The sequence below is a fragment of the Lytechinus variegatus genome, chromosome 9 (assembly GCF_018143015.1).
Source record: "Lytechinus variegatus isolate NC3 chromosome 9, Lvar_3.0, whole genome shotgun sequence".
Classification (NCBI taxonomy): domain Eukaryota; kingdom Metazoa; phylum Echinodermata; class Echinoidea; order Temnopleuroida; family Toxopneustidae; genus Lytechinus; species Lytechinus variegatus.
In genome coordinates, this window is record NC_054748.1 from 34,245,123 (window position 1) to 34,264,975 (window position 19,853).

General features: G+C 34.7%; 1 protein-coding gene across 1 annotated transcript in view; it reads left to right on the forward strand.

The window, feature by feature from the left end:
- The window catches only part of LOC121422063 (branched-chain-amino-acid aminotransferase, cytosolic-like), a 42,587-nt gene extending 34,060 nt beyond the window's left edge, over nucleotides 1-8,527 (forward strand). Inside the window, exons 8-10 of the mRNA XM_041616869.1 lie at nucleotides 4,737-4,805; nucleotides 6,009-6,155; nucleotides 7,670-8,527. Of these exons, the coding sequence (XP_041472803.1) occupies nucleotides 4,737-4,805; nucleotides 6,009-6,155; nucleotides 7,670-7,765 (312 nt within the window). The 3' untranslated portion in view covers nucleotides 7,766-8,527. The remainder of the gene's footprint in view (nucleotides 1-4,736; nucleotides 4,806-6,008; nucleotides 6,156-7,669) is intronic.
- The last annotated feature ends 11,326 nt before the right edge of the window (nucleotides 8,528-19,853 follow it).

Genomic DNA, 19,853 nt, shown 5'->3' on the forward strand with positions numbered 1-19,853 from the left:
TTATGAAAAGCAAACAGGAAGGAAAAAAAACAAACTGGCGCGAAACGGGACTTTGAATAGCTATAGCGCCAGCTTAAGTCGCACTATAACCACATTACAACGCAATCTCTAAGCTCACTCAACTCTCACTCAGCGGTGACAAAATATTACCGAGTGTGCTTGGCGTCTCTTTTAAATTAGCCAGGGAACTTCACTACTTTGAATCGAGAATAAAGTCAAAATTAGTGTCATGAAGGTGGGTGCGTTTGTTATGGACAATATTTAATTAATCGATTCCCATTACCCGCGGCTCATACCCCTCAAAACGACATTGCCTGGGCGGCTACGCCCGGCCACTCGATTTGTTGTGAACTGGCAGACAACGTACATGTACGGGAGGGCCTGTTTCAAAATTGTCGTAATCATGTCGGACGGAATTTGATAGCAAAAGAAGCTGTCATTTTTGTTAGAGGTAGTTTTCTTTAGACTTCTGTACAGGGACATGGAGAGCTTACATGACTTTCATCATGTATAAGTAACTTCCCAAGTATCTTTTCAAAATTTGTCTGTAAAAGGGCAAAAACTGACCATGTCGGACGGAATCGATAGAAATGAGGACCCTTGACTTTTCTTATTCAAGTTATTATTCTATCGAAAGTTTAAGTGATAAGTGAGCAATTCACAGTCAAATAAACAGAAGAAGAACCAAAGATTAAATTCTCAAAAAAATCTTTATTCAAGGATTGTTGTCATGGCAACAGGAACTATTCAAAAACACATCATGTCGGACGGAACCAATCATGTCGGACGGAATGAAAATGTTACTTTTTTAGCAATTTGCCCAAATCATTAATTCCTTGCCTTTTGTAGAAAGGTCATCATGGGTACTAATGTTTTTCATAGTTAAAAAGATCTGACATCTCCTTATAACTTTGTTACCATAGGAACATTGATGAAATTCCATTCGACATGCTAGGTTCCGTCCGACATGATTAATAGCACACAGTCAAAATGCACTTAGCTGTTCAGTACAATTTTTGTACGATTCATTATTTCTCAGTAATGAAATTACCAGAATTACAGCATATCGTATCACCCCAATTTTTTTCTAATTTCATGAATTATGAGACTTTCAAATCGCAATAGTATTTTTGGTGAACAATGAACAATAAATATTCAACAAAGTTGAATAACAATGCAATTCAAAAGAAAATGATTGCATAAGACCTCACAGAAAGTGGTGCAAACTTTCACTCAAGTTTGACAGCTTTAATATCAGAAATTAGTGCTGAGTGCTTCGTGCTGAATGGACTGGATTTAGATGGTTGGTTAGATGGTTTGGTGGTGCATGCTGGCTCAGGAGTAGAAGCAGAGAATGTAGAGGATGTATTAGCTGTATTAGGAGCATGGATGGCAGTGGAAGCAGACGAGTTAGAAGTGGGATCAGAAGTTGCAGACTGATGAATAGTTGAGATAGAAGACAAGGAAGCATTTCTTGCTTTCATTCTCTTACGACACTTGTCTTTCAGAAGAGCAGACTCATATTTTTCCTTGTTTTGTTTAAGTTTTTGTCTTTCTTGACGTTTTCTATTTCTGTCTTTTTCTTTTCGATCTTGAGCATCAAGGGAGTCACGCCAATTTTTGCATCTAATTGCATTTTTTGAACGCTCCCACATTCTTGCAACTTCAAGGACACTGAAAATCACAACCAAAACACGATAGCTTTTTCGCGAAATAAATTCATCAGGATGGTAAATTAAATAAGTTTTAAGTTCTTTGCACACATCCAGAATTTTTTTTCCTTTTTTCACTGTTTATTTTTAGGATGTTATAACAAATTGTGGGATACAGTTTCATAAAAATTGAGAAACAAAAATTGATTTCAGGTATTATGAAAAATTATTTTTATCATTTTTATCATTATTATTTACCCTATTATTATTATTATTATTATCATTCACAAATTCAGATGTAAAACAGTGCACTCTCATATTGAATTGTAAAACAAGCAGACAATATTGCAGTCAAGTATTATTTTAACTTTCCACAAGACACTTGATAGATTTGTGCATAGGCTATAGCCCATGCACTGAGTTGCTAAAGTGCACAGAGTCCTTCCTTCCCCAATCCAAAAACATGAGCATCTTATGAAGTAGATTATCATTTTCTTCAGCTATATTTTGGGCAAATTTTGTATCCCACATGCATCTCTGAGTTTTAAACTTCTTACTATTCATTTAGAAAATGCTTAAAGCAATACATAATGTTAGTTTTCTACAGTAAAACAGGACACTACCTTGGCCAGTAAAACACAAGTATAGTGAGTGATTGTATTACCAACCGGCCTTGTATTACCGAACGCGTGCATCATATGCGTCAGAAAATAATCAAATACGCTTAAACCTTTGCAACTTCCTTCCAAAGGGAACTTAAATAGAAAAATGATGAAAAATTATCAAAAACACAATTTCGAAGTCTTTATATCCTCAAAACAATAAAATATGGTCAAAATAGCTCATCAGTGACTTTGTTGTTTTCCCAACTTTTCCCATAGAAAACACACGTTTGGTAATACGATACCTTTTCAAGTGACCAAAATATTTCACTTGCAAAGAGGGGTCCGATTGGAAGCTGATGTCGTAAAAATGAAAAACAATTTCGGCAAAATTTCTGCATGTTTATATTTTGTAGGTATTTGTGTATTTATGGTGAAAGTTTGGTGAATTTTATTGGAATAATGTGTTTGATATGATCAAATTCATGAAAAGTGTTCGGTAATACGATCCACTACCATACTGGAAAGGTGAAAGCAAGAGGAAGGTCCCAAGCCATGTGCTTTACATATTGAAAGTGTACATCACTTCTGACCAATCAGATTGCAGGAAAAGACCATACCTAAGTACTGTTTAATTGTGTGTAAGTTTGTGTATTGTGTGTGTCCAGAATCTGAACTGTAATATATGAGGTTATTGTACACTGAAAGCTGCAGAACAGAAGTGTAATCTGTGCTATCTCAATAGATTCCGTCCGACATGCCACTTTCATGTCGGATGGAAAAAAAAGTTATCCTTATTTTTTCCTACTTAGGTGCAGGTAAATTTTAAAAATCATCATTCATTCTAAGACTACAATCAATTCATTGATACTTGGCTGGGAAAAATCTATAAAATTGTCAATGGTTTTTCTGAGGGAAAACTTCTTGGAAATTTTTTGCATGTCGGACAGAAAATTTTGAGTTACCTTTTCTAAAATTGCAGGAATCATTCATTTCTACATATATGATTCCAGTTAATGTATAAAAAGGATGATTGATATATATGTTAATATTTATAAACATGCAGTTTCAAAACAAAGATATTAAGTGTTACCTAGGACCATTTAATTTCAGAGAAAGAATTCCGTCCGACATGCTTTCAAATTTGCATCACGTTATAAAATTTGCGAAAAATTCAAGAAAAGTTGTAAAAATTGAATGGATACTTATACTTCATGAAAGAGGAGATATGAATCATCAATAAAAAATGAGAAAACATCGTTTAAAAACAATTTTCAAAAATAAGCATGATGGTTACCAATTTTGAAACAGGCCCGGGAGGGGTTGCGGCGGGCTGGCTCAGACCCGTCACCGTGTATAAACCGCACCCCCGACTTTTGCTACTATCCCGCCGAGAAAAAGGTGCGGTTAATACACCGTTACTTACGGTAATGATAATAATAAAACTAGTAGTAATAATGATGATAATAATACTTATAATAAGAATAAGGATGATAATTGTAATTCTGATTATGAAGGCTTCATTTTGAAATTGTCTTTTTAAATGTAAATTTAATCAGAGACCGAAAAGAATGTTTAGCAGTTGAGGGACTTTATGTAGATTTACAGCTGAATTCTGATTTCATCTGTAAATGAGCATAATCAATTCCTGAGAAATAAAATAAAAATGATTTAGTGACATTTAGCTATTCAGCCCAGTAGATGTCTTGTTTTACCATCATGTAATTTTTTTTGTGTGATTACAAAATCCACCAAAGAGGTAATGGAGGGGGACTTCAGGTGCAGCCCATTAGATGTCTTTTTTACCACTATACATTTCTTCTTGTGATTATGTAATCCACCAAAGAGATAAGGGGGGGGGGGACTTCAGGAAAAAGAAGTATAAAGACACTGCGGGACTATCAATGTTAAAACATTGAATCTATGTAAAGGTTAGGTTATGACCAAGGTCATTTAGGTTCAATGAACTTGTATTAATGTTGGGAGAATCAAAACAAAACTTAACCAAGGTTAAGTTTTTTAAATGTCATAACTCTGAAAGTAATATGGATCTTGTTCGTGATACTTAGACATAAGAGTGATCAAGCATCAGTGAACATCCTGCATGAGTTTCAGGTCACATGATGCAGGTCAATGATCTTTGGCCATGTTGGGGTATTTGTTGAATTCCCGTCATAACTTTGAAAGTTTATGGATCTAGTTCATGAAATGTGGATATAAGGTTAATCAAGTATTACTGTATTACTATTATAAGTCTTGCACATGTCTTCGGTCACACGATCAAGGTCGAATGTCATTTAGGGTCAATGAACATAATATTTTGTCATCATATGATTGGTGTTTTTCTGAATGATTATTTTATAGTCGCTTTCAAAGTCAGCACTGCTGCTATGTTGAATCGCGTGATGCAAGTGAGACTGCCAGAGGCATTCCACTTGTTATGAAATACATCTTGCTTTTGTTATCTCATTTTTTCCACCAGAATGAATTCAAGGTGACCGAGCGCAGGGTTGCTATGGATGAATTTCAGAAGGCACTCTCTGAGAAAAGGGTAAGTTTTGTTTACCCATCATGCATTGTTTTTTTTACACTTGAAACTTATAAAAAGGGTACTCCAGGGGGGCGTTTCATCAATATTTTCGTCCGACAAGTTGTCAGATCTGACAACTTTCCTGGATTCTGATTGGTTGAGAAGCACTGTTACTATAGTAACTGTCGGATAAAACAGGACTTGTCGGATAAAACGTCCAACAAGTCCTTTCATGAAATGCTTCCCAGGTTGAAAGTAATATGATTTCAACAAATAAACTAAAGCAGACAAACAAAACATTGAAAATTTCATCAAATATGTGATAAGTGGCATTGTTTTCTCAATAACTTTCCTGAGTATGTAGATATTGATATTTACATTGGATGATATAATTTAATTGAATACTCAATGAAAATGTATCACTCAAGGAATATTTTTTGTATTCCATTTTGAGCCATCCAATGTGATATACTTATGTGTAAATAGTAATAATAAGCAGTTCTTTTACAGTGCATATCACATAATTATAATAATGTCTCTATGCTTTGTAAAGGACCTTGGATATTATTATTACTTCGGCTTCAGCTTGGCGGCAGAAATTATTTACATCGCACTCATTTTAAAGAAGAAATTTGTACCAGGTACCCATTTACCTCACCTGGGTCGAGTGCAGCACAATGATGATTAATTTCTTGCTGAAGGAAATTATGCCATGGCTTGGATCTGAACCCATGACCCTCTTGTTTCAAAGGGTTTATTTCTGATTGGTCTAATGCCAATTCGTTCAATTGCTAACTTGACTACTATCATTTGATCTACCATCAGTTCGTCCACTCACGGCATGGTCTACTTTCATTTAGTCTAATGGCATTCTGTCTAATAACCAGTTGGTCCAGTAGCCATTTCGTCTATGTACCATTTGGTCTGATTGGACTAAGTGTTAAATTGTGCGAAATGAATGAAATGGATATTAGACCAACTGGTTATGAGATGAAATGATCATAGACAAAATAGTGATTAGATGAAGTGATGATTGGACCAATGGTTAATGGACCAAATGGTTGTTAGACGAAATGTTGATGGATGGAATGGCATTAAACTAAATGAAAGTAGACCATGTGGTAATTGGTAATTGTCCATTTCAAAGTATGGAGACAAATCCACTGAGCCTCAATGCTCCATTAAATTATTACCTTGATCATTTCTTTGCTTTTTTTCTCCAAGATAATTGAGTTCTTTGGTGCTGGTACAGCTTGCGTAGTTTGTCCGATCGGGAAGATCTTATTCAAGGGGGATATGATGGACATCCCAACCATGGACAATGGGGCGGAGCTTTGCAAGAGATTCTACAATACACTTATGGATATTCAGGTATGCCCTTTCTCACCGTCTTTCTTTATTTTGTTTTTCCTCTCTCTGTTTTTTTCTCTTTTCTTTCTTCTCATTTTTATCCTCTATTTCTTTCTCACGTTTTTATTTATCTGTCTTTCTTTTTTTCTTTCATTCTTTTAAATATTGTCTTTCTTTCTGATCCTTGCCATTCTCTCTCTCTTCTGTCTTCGTATTCTTTTTTCTTCTCTTTATCTGTCTTTCTTTTTATATCTCTCTTTCATTTTATGAAGCTTTATCTCTTTCTCATCTTCATTTTTCTTTCTATTTTTCTTTTTGTTTCACTCATATTTTTTCTTTTTCTCCTTTTCTGACTCTGTCTTTCTTATCTTTATTCTGTAGATCTTTCTCTTAATTTCTCTTTATCTATCTCTCTGTCTTTTGTTGTCTTTTCTTCTTCTATGTCTGTCTCGTTCTTGTTCTCTGTTTCTGTCTCATTCTTGTTCTCGTTCGTTCTTTCTCTCTTTTTCATTCTCTTGTTTTGTTCTGTCTTGTTCTTGTATTCTTTCTCATACTCTTTATTTTTTATTTTTGTCGTGTTCTTGTTCTCTTTTCCCGTCTCTGTCTCGATCTTGCTCTCCTCCTCATTTGTTTTGGTCTCGTTCTCTTTCTCTTTGTCTAATTTTCTTTCTTAACCCTATCTAGGCCGGGGGGGCCTCCGAGGCCCCCCCCTCAACGAATCGCGCAATATTTTCGCCGCGCAAATTTTTTTGACTGCGCTGCTCGCTGACTTTTTACTTTCAAGTCTTGCGCAACTTTTGAGACCAACTTTGCGTCACCCGGGTATGTGGTTCGGAAATTACGCAACATTATGTAAGTGCATGTCAGACCGAAAATTGCTCAAAAACGTGATTTCATGTACAAAGTCAATGCAAATTGTGTTTTCAACCAAAATTCATAAATGTATGATTATTTTTAGTTTTACTGGTCTAAATGTATTTATTTTATGCTTTTTATGATCACAGAAGAGTCCCCAACAAATTTCATTGAAAAAACAATGAAAAACAAAAGGTCAAAAACAAAGAAATACATAAGAAATTGCAAAAAACAATAAAATACATAAGAAAATGATTTGATATCGCAATTTTTTTCACGTATACTTGCTAAGAACACCACAAAGAGTTTCTATACCAAAAATTAGTACATTTGGAGCTTTATTTAGGGAGTTAGAGGAAAAAGTATGATTTTGCATACTAATTATGCATAAATTAGCATAATCACTTAATAGCGATTCACATGAAATAAATTACTATACAATCTTGTAGATTATGTCCCAGGCAACCCGCGTGCCAATTTTCGTCGCGATCGCGCGGTCGACGGCCGAGATCTTAGGGGGGGCCTGGGAGGCCCCCCCCCCCCCCCCCCGGCCATATGAACTCCCAAAATACCCCGGCCTAGATAGGGTTAAACCACAAGGAGCCCTTTCCAATGTTCAATGCCCCCCCAAAAAATCATTACTGTCATCATTACTAACATTTCTGCCTTCTTCCTTTCAGTACGGAAGGGTCAGTCACCCGTGGGCCGTGGAGATCGACGAACTCATCGACCTCGAGCTCAGCGACGAGGAGACGATTAGCAGCTCGGCCAACTGAACATTACCCGTCTTCACCCACAGAGTTCATTGACCTGCAAGGTCAAAGGTCATATGTCATCAAGAGGAGGTCATGCCCTTGCCAGAGATGAACGTTTGTATATTAACCGATTTCACCCCTCCTCCAACACCTTGTTATCTAAAGTGCTTCACGTTCAGTCAAAGTGTGTTCACATGTACAGAAAACTGCTGAAGCATGAAATGCCTCCAGCAGTGAACTCCAGCTGTATTTATACCACGTATGAACGCTCCTTCGAAGATTGCCTAATGTATCATAATAGTGGCTTGGTTGTGCAATCTCATAATATATTTATTTTTATCTTCCCTCTTTGTATTCATGACTCTTTATTTGTTTTTATTGGTAACATGGTCGACTCGTCCAGCTTTTTAGCCGGGCTACTCAAACCAGCTGATTTCATTTTCAAGTCATATCTTACTTTGCATTGTGGTTCTGTAATATTTCTGTTATTCATATTATGTAATTTATGAATCATCTGTTTGTCGGTTGAAATTGGTAATAATGTTTCATTTTGTGCTGTCAGAGCAATGAAGCAGTAATATAAAACATCCGTTTGTCCCTGTTCACACTAACCTTTTTATTAGTACTCTGGTTATCTTCCGCTTAGTCTGTATGCATTATTCAAATTCAAGTAAAGTGTACAAATATTAAATTTGGGTGTGAAAGGGGGGTTGGATTGAAATGGTCATATGGATGACCATTTCGCACTGAACTTATTAATTTGTTTCCAGATAGTGTTAGTGTGGCAGGATCACAGCTAGCATATACTGCATGGGTGGTGTATCGTATGATTACCATTATTTTTAGACTACTTTTTTTTTTCTTGTGGTTCACGCTTTTAATTGGCTTCATATCTCTTCGTATTGGGGGAAAATTATGGTTACCGGTAACTGAATGTCGGCAGAAAGAAGGTGAGATGGTTGGATCCCCAGAAGGTTGACTGAAGCATTGCAAACTTGACTGCATTTCTGCAGTGCGAAAGAGGTTGTATAAGTGTCGGGGAAATCGTATTTTGGAAATAGTATTTTGTACATAAAACCTGAAATAGCAATAATTTATTACATAAAGACACACCTGTGGGCTGTTTCACAAAGCTATTAAGTTAAGAGCGACTTTGAGAATGACTGTTGAACCTTTCTTTCGCGCTAAACCATCACCAATTTTGCTGTATACCATTTACCATAAGAAGGGATCCCCAATCGTTGTTAAGTCACCCTTAACTTAAGAACAGTTTCATGAAATACCCACCAGTGCCCTGTATCATAAAGCATAACGATTGATTGTAGGGCTGAAGTTTGTGATTGATCATACACAATTGTGAATCTTATGATCAAATGCTAAGCTTTATGTTACCGAGCCCTGGGCTCCATCTTAGAAAGAGTTGCAATTGATCCGATCAATCGCAACTATGGAAGGCCAGCAGCATCAACATCTAACATACATATTCAAAATATTTTCTAGAAATGACGTATATTCATACATTCTCTGTTTTCTTGAAAAACTCAGTCTGCTTCTCTTTGTTTTCAAAGGACATTGAGCAAATTTCATGAAGCAAAAAGGATGACATTGATGGATTTTCATATCTTTGAGATTGATCAGATCAATCGTAACTCTTTGTAAGATGGAGCCCGACGTTCTCTTTGTCAAATTCCATTCTTCCTGTTTCTTTTATTTTCATTATGAGTTTTCATTCATCTTTTTCTGTAGGCTTTAAAGGGACGGTAAATCCACTCTTGGAAGTGTTTCACAAAATCGACCTCTGTTACAAGCTACTCAAATTGGTGCATCTGATTGGCAGAGTGAGACTTGTCAGTGACAATTTTGTGGAATGCTCCCTTGGTTCTGAAGATGGTCTTGAAAGAAGAAGAGTGACAAATGAAGTTCTGTGCGAATTATACAATTTTTAAACATCAAGTGATAACTTGTTAAAGTTAAAAAAGCAATAAATTTGTCTTCTGCAAACTCTTGTGTCATTTTCAATTATAAGATAAGCATCCCTTTCATTTGCTCAAAGCTAGAGAGTTGATTTTTTTTCATCTCATTGTTGGTTGTATATTCTATCTGAATAGCACATTTATGCATATTTTAAAGATCTCTACATAGAAAAAATATACAACTCTATCGATTCAGATACAAGATGAAATTGGAGAGAAGCTTAGAAAATACTTAACATAATTGCCTGTTGATGTTAAAATAATCCCAATTTAAGAAAGAAAGGCATGACTACTTTCTTTTCACCATTTCCTTCGAATTTTACTGACCTGGAGATCCGATTTGCCTCTTCTATTGAAGCATTTTATTTTCAGATGGACTGTCCCTTTAAACCTCATCATCATTTTAATCTGTTATTTGCAAGTTGTATTATACATTTATGTTGTACATTTTATTCTCCATTGAGTTCACTGTTAAGTCGTTGCACAAAGGATTTATTATGCATGCTGTTGTGTTTTTTTTGGGGGGGTTGTTTTTACTTTATTTTTAGCATAGAAGAAAGCTGCATGAATTATAAATATTCTGAAAAAATCAAAACAATGGTGTTCTTGCCATCTTATGTTTCAAAACTATTTTTATTTACCTGAATTTTTTTATTTTCACTTCTAGTCTTCAACTTATTCATGTTTTACATATTTTCATGATTATGTTTCAGAGATTATGAATAACTTTATTTTACGAAAGACAATGAAAACTGTATAAATTCTAAGTGTCTTTGAAGGCGCTTGGATTCACTTGGTCTACTTGCAGATGGTCTAATTCTCAGATTGTCTAGCACCTTCATGGCTAAACCTACTCGGTCTACACATAGATGGTCTAATTCTCAGATCATCTAGCACCATCATGGCTAAACCTACTTGGTCTACTAGCAGATGATCTAATTCTCAGATTGTCTAACACCTTCATGGCTTAACCTACTTGGTCTCCTAGCATATGGTCTAATTCTCCGACCATCTAAAGCCATCATGGCTAAACCTACTTGGTCTACTAGCAGATGGTCTAATTATGAGATTGTTTAACTCCATCATGGGCTAGCACCTTCATGGCTAAACCTACTTGGTCTACACTTAGATGGTCTAATTCTCAGTCAGATCATCTAACACCATCATGGCTAAACCTACTTGGTCTACTAGCAGATGATCTAATTCTCAGATTGTCTTATACCATCATGGCGAAACCTACTTGATCTAGTAGCAGATGGTCTAATTCTCAGATTGTCTTATACCATCATGGCGAAACCTACTTGGTCTAGTAGCAGATGGTCTAATTCTCAGATTGCCTAACACCATCATGGCTAAACCTACTTGGTCTACTAGCAGATGGTCTAATTCTCAGATTGTCTAACACCTTCATGGCTTAACCTACTTGGTCTCCTAGCATATGGTCTAATTCTCCGACCATCTAAAGCCATCATGGCTAAACCTACTTGGTCTACTAGCAGATGGTTTAATTATGAGATTGTTTAACACCATCATGGGCTAAACCCATTTGGTTTCCTATCAGTTTGGTCTTATTACTACTTGGTCTAACCATCACTTAGTCTAAATGTCATTTAGTCTCCTGTCTCCTCTGAAAGTCTGTTGTTTTCTTTATGTGGATGTGTAAACAAGAGTTATACATAGAAGTTTGGAAGAGCAAGTTGATTTAATTGTGAAAATGAAATACTATATATATAGGTGAATTTATTTTATATATCTACTTGCATTCTGAAATACTGTCTGAGATTGACGAACTGAAGGCGACCGCACATCTTGCGATTGGTCTGCGACTCAATTTGGAATAAAACAGAGTAGAATGTGATGCTAATATTGAGACTTGGAATATCTTACTGTGTTATGTTCGAAATCATCGTATAAATACCTATGTTCATATCTGTGACAATGCTGTCATCCTTAATATAAAAGCAAATTTAATATCTAGTCATAATGACGTCATAGCAGTCGTACGATAGGCTACGATTTGAAACTAATTTGGCCTTAACTCCAAAATAGAGGCTTACAATCTTACAAAATGGTTATATTAGTATTCTTTCAATTGATTTTAACCTCGAATGAAATGATATGTTCCATTAACATTTTCAGAAAATGAGCAAAATGCGATTTGTTCCAAAATCGGATCGCGAACAGTCGTAAGGTGTGCGGTGACCTAATGGCATATTTTATTTTCAGTTTTTCAAAGGAAAGATATATCTACAGAGAATGTGTATGACATGTGAGTATTTGTTTGCACATATGGCTTGGCCTTGCATGATTTTACATTGAGAAATCCAAGTTTGAAGTTTGCCACCCTGTGTATCGTAGTAAGGGTAGCAAACTTCTGAATGTTTCGTTTTAAACACTGAAATCAGCTAGACATATTTCATTTTTATAAAACAATATTTATTGTCTCTTGATAAACAATATGAATAATATTCTCTCAGAAAAAACAGAAAGGATTATTTTTCTATTTTTGTGACATTGTTCTCATGATATTATTTTGTGTGCTGTTTTTGTTGTTAAGGCAGATAAGATCTGATTGCCTTGGTATGTGAATAGTACAAATTGAATGAGGTCTTTAACATTGTCGATCAAAATATCCACATATTTTAAGAACCTGTCATTTGATGGACCTGTTTTCACTCGCACCCCTCACAGTTTTACTATATGAACGAGGTAATGCATTGATGTTTTGGAAATTGGGCACTGTTTCATAAATTTGTCATCACCGACAAGTTTTCATTCAATGACAGTTGCCATAGTTCAGCGTTCATCAGCCAGTCATAGCCGAGGACGGCACTGGTATAGTCAATGAATGACTTTGTCATTGATCACAATTTAGTGAAAGTTTCCTCTTGGTCTAGCTTCTACTGGAAGTCATGTCCATCACATAACAAGGGAAATGAAGTTGTCTAGACCACCCAATGGCTTATTACTGCCATGCCATGCATGGTTGATTCTGATTACAGTCACATGTTCCCCATTGGCCAATCAGGATCAAGCTTTCGAATTTGAAGACTCGATTGTAATTTGTTATTGGGAAGCATATGATTGGTGTAATGCGAATCAAAAAGCCACAACTTCAAGTCGCTCGTAACTCTGGACATTTATTGCAAGGACTGAATGCATTCTTGTAATAGTTTAAAAATCGAGGTGCATGTGACTCTTACAGTTGCATTTAATTGTAATATTCTACATTAGGCCAATTGCATGAAGTTTTGCAATGGAATGGAACTTATAGGATGATATTTACATCCCAAATGCACTGGGCCTGATCAATTGAAAGGAATCAGTCACATCTCTGAGATTAGTCGCATGTCTATATTTAAGATGCATGATCAATCCTTGGATTGCGTGAAATCATTTTTCTTGTGTGCTATGCCTGTGCTGTGAAAGTATGCAATGCAAGGGCCTGAGGTTCATGAAAAGTGTATCAATGCTTATTTTCTGTTATGAATCGTAAATAGACTTGGCAAAAATTAATGAAAGGAACATCATCTTGAAAAAAATGAATACAGGGAATAATTTTGCTTTACAAATTTGAATGGCAGTTTTGGTCATAAAAGAAAAGCTCTCAACTAAGTAATGTACAGTCCTACGTAAAAAATTGCTATACAAAAGACTTTATGCATAGCAGTCTTTAAAAAATGTGGAGGAAATTGCGATGCGATACCAGGAAAATTATTCCCTGGAATAAGTTTGGTGACATTAATTTTGAAAGGACCATATTCATTGAATTCACAATATCAAAGCAGCATGGATCTGCTTATATATAGGTACACAAGTTGTAAGGGTGCCAGTATATACATGTATGATTATATGTACTACATATACCTGTAACTTGTGACATTTTTATAACAATGGGAATTAAATTATAGAGAGGAGATTGACTATTCAAATTTGATACATGGAAGTAATGTCTTATTTATTCATCTTAAAAGTCAGCTTTACAAAATGTATGATGTCTAGTGCATAAATATATTTTCTTTGATAATATGATGAATTTGCTTGTGTTAACATAAGAGGCTATATTTGTCAAACCTTAGTATTCAAGATGATATTCTTTGTTAGTACTATTCCAGCTATTTATGAAATATTTGTTGCTAAACTTATTGCACAGTGTATTCCAACATTTTCTTTTTGTGTGCTGATTTTATTTTGTTTTTGTTAAGGCAGATAGAAACATTTTTTTCACGCCACAAATGTCCGTGAAGCTCATGTTGTAATCATTCAAGAACAAATTTGAAATTCAAAGATTTACTTCCTACCATCTTGGGCTCAAAAAGAACAATGGGCTAAATATAAGTACAATCTTGTTTTTATGTGACAGTGAGATTATAATCAATGCTGTATTCTCTATTGTGATTTTATATAGGTTCTTAAAACTCTATGGCCCGTATTCTGAATTCGGGTTTAACTTAAACTCAGGTTTAAAGTTGTGGCTTAAGTATGGATAGCCAATTGTTACATAAATCACTAACAGTAAAGATGTCATATTTCAGCTCATTTGGCTCTCAAATCATTAATAATTGTCTAGGAAGTATGAATAGATGATTGTCTTCACCATCGATGAATCAGGAAAGAGCACAGTGAACACAAGAAACATACAACTTAATTAGAATTTTGACACATTTGGCTTCCCATAATTTTAGCACAAAGTTAGACCATGGTCTAAGCTAAACCTGACTTCAGAATACGGGCCTATGTTTTTGTTCTCCCCCCCCCCTCCACTTCTCTGAGAAATTTCATGTATATGATTTATTATGGCATTGGCAAAATATTTTCAAATCTGGGGGTGATTCACAAATATTTGAGTCCGACTTAAAGCCATGCTCAATCACAATGTGCACACGATATTCGACGCATGATTTCATTTAAAGATTATGGAGTTTTGCTTGTCTTCACAGCCCTTGGTGATTTGACCAATGCGATATTGTGTTATAAACCACATGAAACTGGGAAAAGTGTGATTTTTAGTCATTCTGAAATCTTTGTGAAACACCCCTCCTGGGCACTGTATTGTGAAGCTTGTCAGGACTAACAAAGAGTTGCAATTTTCTGACTATTTCCTTAGGCCCGTATTCTGAAGTTGGGTTTAACTTAAACTCAGGTTTAAAGTTGTGGTTTAAGTATGGACAGCCAATTGTTACATAATCACTAACAGTAGAGATATCATCCTTTCAGCTAATTCGGCTCTCAAATCATTCATAATTGTGTAAGAAGTATAAATAGATGATTATCTTCACCATTGATGAATCAGGAAAGAGCACAGTAAACATAAGAAACATACAACTTAATAAAAATTTTGATACTTTTGGCTTCCCATACTTAAACCACAACTTTAAACCTGAGTTTAAGTTAAACCCGACTTCAGAATACGGGCCATACAAAACAATGCTTCCTAGTCAATAAAAAAATCAAGTACTTTACTGAAATTATCAGAACTTAGGATTTGATAAGTGCTGATGACTGCATGACACAGTGACATGTGCTAGAAAGAAAGAAAAAATACAGCTGATAAGTGCTTTTAGTGTAAATACATGTATGTTATTTTGCAGGCAGCTTGAAATTGTGTTCAAGATATTTTTATGTGTGTATTTCATTTTATAGCAGCTTAAGCACTTCTATGTGAAAAGGGGGAGATTTTATGTAAGTTATTTGCATCAGTGTAAGATTTATGTTGAATTGTGTTTGTTTTTTAATTTAGAAGGAAATTTGAAAATAAGATGATTAATAACCGTGATCCACAATATCTTTGACAAGACACTTGTTGAAACTTCAGAGAATATAATCTGATGTAATTACATGTACAAGGCCCTCTCTATAGCTAAATGGGTGGTGGGGTCACAGTTGAAGTATGGTATCAGTGTTTTGCACTAAGTGACACATGTTATAAGCTACTGAATTCCTAGCATCTGATTGGCTAATAGTAGATTTGTTTGTAAATTTCTGTTTTAGACTTGTCATGAAATACTTCAGTATTTTTGCATATTTCATAATAAATCTTAGCAAATATAGCAGAGAATGAAAGGAGTATGTTATGGTAAGAACAACTATTTGAACTGTTGACTACTGAATTCTAAAATTTCCATAGACTTTGTACGAAGAGCACTAGGTCCCAGTAGACAAACGGTTTACATATTATACAAGTAACTTGTTTAAGACTGATAAACAAGTTACAAGAACTTTTAAAAAATCCCTTTTTAGGAGAAATTCAAATAAAGAAGGGGTATATGATACATTGTTTGCATAATCTGCTGAAAAAAAAATGATTTGACTTTGGCAAATATTCAACTTACATGGTGGGAGGTACATGTAGACCTGTGCGAGTTTGACTGCATGGGTAAGTATTAGACTCTTGTGGATTTCATAGGTATATTACATTTCACTGGGTTAATTTTACATTTCATTATTAATGAAACCCCTCTGAAAACTAAACAATGCTGTCAAGTTTTTTTTTGTCCTGATGGTATACATGTGCACTTATAGTCCTCTAAAATATTGTGCCATCATTTTACGTACTATTGGGTATGGGTTTATGTGTAATTCTGTCATCTAAATTAATCATTTTTTAAAACATTTTCTTAATGAATAAAATACCTTATTGTCTTGAATTTGTTTTTTTAAAGTGGAGCATCATTTGTAAGCCTAGAAATTTCATTTCATATTTTTGTGCATTTTATGTTTTAAGGGAATTTGTTCTGACTTTACCGTTTCCTTCGTTTTAAAAGATATGTTTGCATGTGTCTGCATTACATTTGTAGATATATCTCCTTTTTGTGGATGTATTAGGCTTGTGAAAAAGGCTGAAAATGTGGATAAACATGGATGATTTTTAAAAAGGTAGTTTGATGAAATAAATGCTTATGAGTGAAAATATGAATGAAAAGGGGTGTATATTCTCTTTAAGATAAGTGATATATTATTTAAATGTTTATGGTGGTAAAGAAAGGAAATGTATTCCTCCATGATTATTATGGTGGTATGTTTTGTTCTGCTGCAAATCTGGGTCCCGTAACAAAAAGGTCAGCGATTGATCGTACGCTTGATTTTCACGATTGATTGTACATTGTAGTTAATGCAATCAATCGTAAATAACTGTTCTATGATCATTGCTAAAGCTTTGTGTTATGGTCCCCAGTAGAGGGTTGGATAAAATGTTTTTCGTTTTTCTCGAAAGTTGACTACTAGTATAAGAAGTCAAAGTTAGTTGCGTGCACAGTGCTGTATCATATGGAACTATTGCAAAAAGAAGAAATGTAGAAAACCTCCCAAATCCTTCGCATTATGCCATGTATATCAAATAAAAACTCATGCCGTTCATGTACTCTGTCTGAAGTAATGCTGACATCACAACAGAATTATATATATATATATACTGGCCACTGGCCAGGAAACATATCTTGTCTTGTCACATGTATAAGAAAATCCTTTATTCGTTTCATAGTGAGCATTGTCACAGGCCTAGCCTGACATAGCAGCAAAGTCTAAATAAGGAAGAATGGTTGATTAATCATTTACTATAGGTGTTTTATATGACTAAAGCAAGCGATTATATATTTTCTTTTAATATATTACACTGTTTTGATAGGAATGGTCTTTGGATATATGGTCTTCTTGCAATAATTGGTTTAAGGTATATGATTCTCATTGTACGCTAACACTTGATGTTTCACATGCATTCTGTTCCCTGTATATATTAAACATACATTTGCACTGCTGTCAAATTTTTTTGAGATGTGAAAAATAAAGAATATATATTTAATGGTATATTTGCTGAAATCTTTAGTGCATTTTCAAGTGATATGACGAGTCCACCCCAACAAAAAGATGATTTGAATATAAAAGAGAAAAATCTAATGGCATAGCGCTGAACATTTCATCAAAATCAGATGTAAAATAAAAAGTTGTGATGTTTAAAGTTTTGCTTGGTTAGAAAAAACAGTTATAGGGGAAGTTCACCTTGAAGAAAACTTTGTTGTAAAAATAGCAGAAAAAGTAGTAAAAAATATTGGTGGTTAGAGGAAAATCCGTTAAATAGTAAGAAAGTTATTAGAGTTCAAAATTTTGGATTTGTGACGTCATAAACGAGCAGCTGCCCCATGTGTTATGTAATATAAAATTATGAATTTCTAGTTTTGTATGGTTCCTGATGACTTAATTTTGTTTTCTTTTCATGATCGGGTGTGAAATGATTTTCTATTGATACACAAAAGTTGCAGTGAAAACCATTTTCAATTTTCTGAGAAAATGACATTTCATTGATTTTTTACTATTCGCTATGTAGGAATGCTGCTCGCATATGACGTCACAAATCAAATAATTGAAATTCTAATAACTTTAATTATTTGATGAATTTTTCTCAAACCTTCGGCAATATCTTTTTATTATTTTTTCTTCTATTTTTACAATAAACTTTTTGTCAGGGTGAACTTCCCCTTTAAATGCACATCCTGGTTGGTATGCAAAGAAGGAGACTGATGACGTCATCCACTCTATTTCTTTTGTATTTTATTATATGGGAATATAAAATATTCTAATTTTCTCCTCATTGTCAAGTGAAACAATTAATTCCTCCCTGAACTGTAGAATTAGCATTGTTTGATACTAGATGCACTAGTGGGGGGGGGCAGACTGGGCCCCATGCAAGGGACGTATCCTTGCCCCCCCCCCCCCCCCCCGACGAGTCACAGGTGGACCTTTTTTTTCTTGTCAATTTTTTTCCTGTTGGGAACCTTTTTTTCTTGTCAATTTTTTTTCTGGTACGGAATCCTTTATTTGTGGTTGAAGACCTTTTTTTTTGCTTGTCAAATTTTTTGGTGGATGATTTTGCCCCCCCCCCCCCCCCGTGGAAAATCCTAGGTACGCTACTGACTATATGGTTCAGTCAAGTTGGTCCATATTGTCAAATATGTAAAAAAAAATAAAATATTGTATAATTCAAACAAAAAAATACAAAAGAAATAGTGAGTGAATGACATCGACTGTCTAATTTGCATATCCCTGAATTGTACATATCACTGTTTTGTGATAAGCGAAAGTTTAAAATGTCATTTTAGTTCCGATTTTGTTGAAATTTTCGGCATTATGCTATTTTAATATTTCTTTATTCAAATCAACATTTTCTTAGGTGGACTTGACCTTTAAGTTAATAGTTTGAAATGGAGAGGGAGAGATGCACACAGAGAGTGTGAGAGAGTAAAGGGAGGGGCCTGGGAGAGAGGGGGGTGGGGCAGAGGGGGGAATAAGGGAGGGGATGTGAAACTTGGTGGTTGTAATTTGTTGATGGGAAATATGGAGAAAGAGAAGGGTTAAAGCCCGAGATACAAGGGAAATACTGATTCAAGATTCACACATAATCAACAAACCATTTCTAAAAATGCAATTAAGATAATGTAATGGAAACTTGCTAACGCCTTTAGCTTATTCACAAGATGAATATAATTTTATTGAACATATTTTAGCATTTTTATTAATTGATTTCTAGTTCCGCAAAAAGACAGTGCGACGAAAGCAACCATATCAACAATAAAATGAGGGATAGGAAATACAGAATTAGATATAAGTCAGTGGATAATTTAAAGCATAACTATTTCATCAAAAAGTTCTTATGAAAAACCGTTTTTGTAATAATATTCTTCTTTGACACGAGCACGTTTTAATAGAAAATAGAAATAAATGAATAATTCTTAGTTTAATGAAGAATCAAGGAGCCCAGAGATTTCTCATATATAACAGCCCCAAATTTCAGAAGAATGTGCCTTTTTTCAGCATCATAATGTTTACCAAGAGGAAACAAAATAGAGGAATATTTAAAGTTCAAAATTTCTGCAAATGAGCGGAGGTCTGCATCAGGTGACGGGGTTTATAAAAAAAAAATTGTTTGTAAAACATAAACTACATCATGTACATAAAAAATAGTAAAATTTCCAATTAAAATTTTAATGACTAAATCTGAAGTTAAATTCACAAGAGCAAAAAAATAAAAAATAAATAAAAATGAAATAGAAACAGAATTTTAAAGCGTTATCCGCTATAAACGATCACGAGCGAAACTGTGAAGGCGAAGGTTATTTTGGACTCGACTCTGGGCCCTGGGACGA